This window comes from Mizuhopecten yessoensis, unplaced genomic scaffold (genome assembly GCF_002113885.1).
Source record: "Mizuhopecten yessoensis strain PY_sf001 unplaced genomic scaffold, ASM211388v2 scaffold715673, whole genome shotgun sequence".
NCBI lineage: Eukaryota > Metazoa > Mollusca > Bivalvia > Pectinida > Pectinidae > Mizuhopecten > Mizuhopecten yessoensis.
In genome coordinates, this window is record NW_018479734.1 from 29,853 (window position 1) to 33,193 (window position 3,341).

A 3,341-nucleotide genomic window follows, 5' to 3' on the forward strand; every position below is an offset into this window, starting at 1 on the left:
CCTAGGTGGTGGGGATTCAAAATTGTACAAATGGTGGGGCTGACCCCCCAGGGGGCTGAGGGGCGGGGCAAAAAGGGGGCAATTTGGCTAAACTGCTTTAAGCAACTTCTTCTCTGGAACTAAGTGATGGATATCAACCATATTAGACTGGAAGGATCCCTAGGTTGTGGAGATTAAAAATTGTACAAATGGTGGGGCTGACCCCCCAGGGGGCTGAGGGGTGGGGCCAAAAAGGGTTATTTGTCTATATTGCTTTAAGCGACTTCTTCTCTGGAATAAGTGATGGATGTCAACCATATCAACCATATTAGACTGGAAACATCCCTAGGTGTTGGTGATTCAAAATTGTACAAATGGTGGGGCTGACCCCCCCAGAGGACTGAGGGGCGGGGCCGAAAAGGGGTAATTTGGCTATATTTCTACAAACGACTTCTTCTTTAGAAATAGGGCTTGATATCAATCATATTTAATCAAAAGCATATATGGGATGCAGGGATTCAAAATTGTACAAATGGTGGGGCTGACCTCTCAGGGGGCTAAGGGGCGGGACCAAAAAGGGTTATTTGGCTATATTGCTTTAAGCGACTTCTTCTCTGGAACTAAGTGATGGATATCAACCATATTAGACTGGAAGAATCCCTAGGTGGTGGGGATTCAAAATTGTACAAATGGTGGGGCTGACCCCCAGAGGGCTGAGGGCGGGGCCAAAAGGGGGCAATTGGGCTAGATTGCTATAAACAACTTCTTCTGTAGAATTATGCACTGGATATCGATCATATTTGGTTGGAAGCATTCATAGGAGGCAGGGATTCAAAATTGTACAAATGTTGGGGCTGACCCCCCAGGCTAAGGGGTGGGGCCAAAAAAAGTGTATTGCCTGGAAATGGTTGAGATCCCCACCATATAACCACATATAATATTGCTGAGTATAAAGAGAAGAATGCACATTTGCTTCCGGGATGGCCCTAGGGTCTGGCCCCACCCTTGGAAACATAGTCCTTGGGCCATAACTTAAAAACGGTAGAGATCCCCACCCCAAAACTATATATACAAATGCTGGGCATAAAGAGACGAATGCAGTCATGATATTAGAATAGACCCTGGGGTCTGACCGAACCCCTAGGGACCTAGTTTCTTAGTCACAGCTTGGAAACAGTTGAGATCCCCGACCTATAACCATATAGACAATTGCTGAGTATAAAGAGATGAATGCACATATGCTTCCAGGATGGCCTTGGGGACTGCCCCACCCTTGGAGACTTAACCCCTGGGTCATAACTTCGAAATGGTTAAGATCCCCACCCCAAAACTATATATACAATTGTTGGGCATAAAGAGACAAATGCAGTCATGATATTAGAATTGACCCCAGGGTTTGCCCCACCCTTGCAGACTTAACCCNTGGAAACAGTTGAGATCCCCATCCCATAACCATACATAAAATTGCTGGGCATGAAAAATCGATTACAGATATATATGCTACAAGGATTGGCCTTGGGGTCTGGTATATTCCCATGGATCTCATTTGGAGAATAGTCTGCCATGATTGCTTAGATATCCAGGTGAGCGATACAGGCCCTATGGGCCTCTTGTTGATATGTAGAAATGTTGCTTTTATGTAGATTGTCACATAACAGTCTTCCCAAGATTTCATATAGAAATCTGTAATGTTGTTTGATTTCAAATCCTTGAATACTCTATCACAAATGCTGCTCTTTCATACTAATATGTGCCCTTAATACCAGATATTTATTATTTTTACCTAGAAACAACCACTGCCAGGATAATGAACGAAAAAGAATACGAGTACACTCCTACCAAAAGTTTCTTCGATGCTCGCAAGAAGTTGATGAAGAACAGAGTTGTTGTAATTAAAGGGAACAGTGGAGATGGGAAGACATCCATTGCCCTTGAACTTCTCCGTCGGGTGTGCTATAATGAGGAGGGACAACAACGTCGACAGCCACTAGAACTGCATGATATCAAAGACTTGGATTATGTGACCCCAAAGTCACAATTAGTTATTTATTTAGATGATATTTTTGGGAAGAATGTTGTGTGTAAACAAGATGTGGAAGAATGGGAGAAAAGAGTAGAATCTGTCGTAGAATCAAAACTTTGTGGAAATGAGCATGCCGAGGGCAATTTTCTCATGATTACAATTCGCAGTGGAATTTTTAATTCTTTAGATAAATCTTGCTTGGAAAAAGTTTTTACTGAACAAAACATTGTTGACCTTAACATAGATGCAAAAGAAAAACTGGAATTGTTAAGTTTGTACAAACCAAAAGATAATTTTGTTTCATGGAAAGAAAGTGAAGAGAAGGAAATTGTCAAGTGTGCTCCTGACTTTGGGTTTCCACAATGCTGTAGGTTGTTCAGAGATTCACCTGCTTTGCAAACAGAGAGGGTCAATTTTTTTAAAAGACCTTTTCATTCTCTGAAATCTTCATTATCTAAATTGAAAGACGGAAAATGTTATGGTCTGATGTATTTGTTCCTTAATGGAGGGAAAGTCATGGAAGATGATTTAGACTCTCACAATAAAAATATTGATCAGAATGTATTAAAAGCAGCATTTAAAGATGATGTAGTGGAAGTTAACCCAACAACTGAGCTTGTTTACAATAAGGGGAGGAAAATAGAATTTGTGAAGAAGTCGTTAGATAGTCTGTTGGGTTGGCTGGTGAAAAAAGAGCCTAACGACGAACAAAGAGTTTGTTACCAATTCAATCATGACTCCATTGAGGAAACTCTGGCACTTTTGTATGGAGAAAAAACTCCCATTGGCTACATACAGAATTGTCCCTGCAGGTTTCTCAGTTATGTAACTACCTCAAAAACCACTCCAAACAAAGTAGTTATATCATCTGATAATCAGTACGATGCCATGTATGAACGTTTACTTGGAGAGTTTGAATCTGTCTATTCTACTATAACTTCATTTGATGTTTGGACAGATATTCAGTTTCTGCAGGGATTTATCAGATGGCTAAGTGGTCAGAATGTTGACAAAAACTTCAATGAAATAAAGCTTGCCTTGTTAAATGGAGCATGTTTTTCTGGTTCGGAAGAATGTGTTTTATTCCTCCTGTCGGAGGATGTGAAACCTGAGATAGAGACACTGTTTTATGTGGTAGAGGGAGGGAGAGTGAATATATTATACAAAGTGGAGGGAATTATACTTCAGTCCTTGTATAAAGATAAGTGTGAGACAGTAGAAGGTCGTGTGGTGCATAGAAATTGTGTGTTTGCTCAGGACATGTGTCAGTTAATGAATGAGAGGGGGAATACATTGTTACATTATAGTTGTTACCGGGGACACATGGAGGTTTGTAAAT

At 40.8% G+C, this 3,341-nt stretch overlaps 1 protein-coding gene across 1 annotated transcript in view; it reads left to right on the forward strand.

Moving 5' to 3' along the window:
* LOC110441184 overlaps window positions 1-3,308 on the forward strand; it is a gene marked incomplete at its 3' end in the record, with an annotated part of 31,377 nt that extends 28,069 nt beyond the window's left edge. The window contains exon 8 of the mRNA XM_021484282.1: window positions 1,767-3,308. Coding sequence (XP_021339957.1) covers window positions 1,767-3,308 — 1,542 coding nt within the window. The remainder of the gene's footprint in view (window positions 1-1,766) is intronic.
* Window positions 3,309-3,341: the final 33 nt, after the last annotated feature.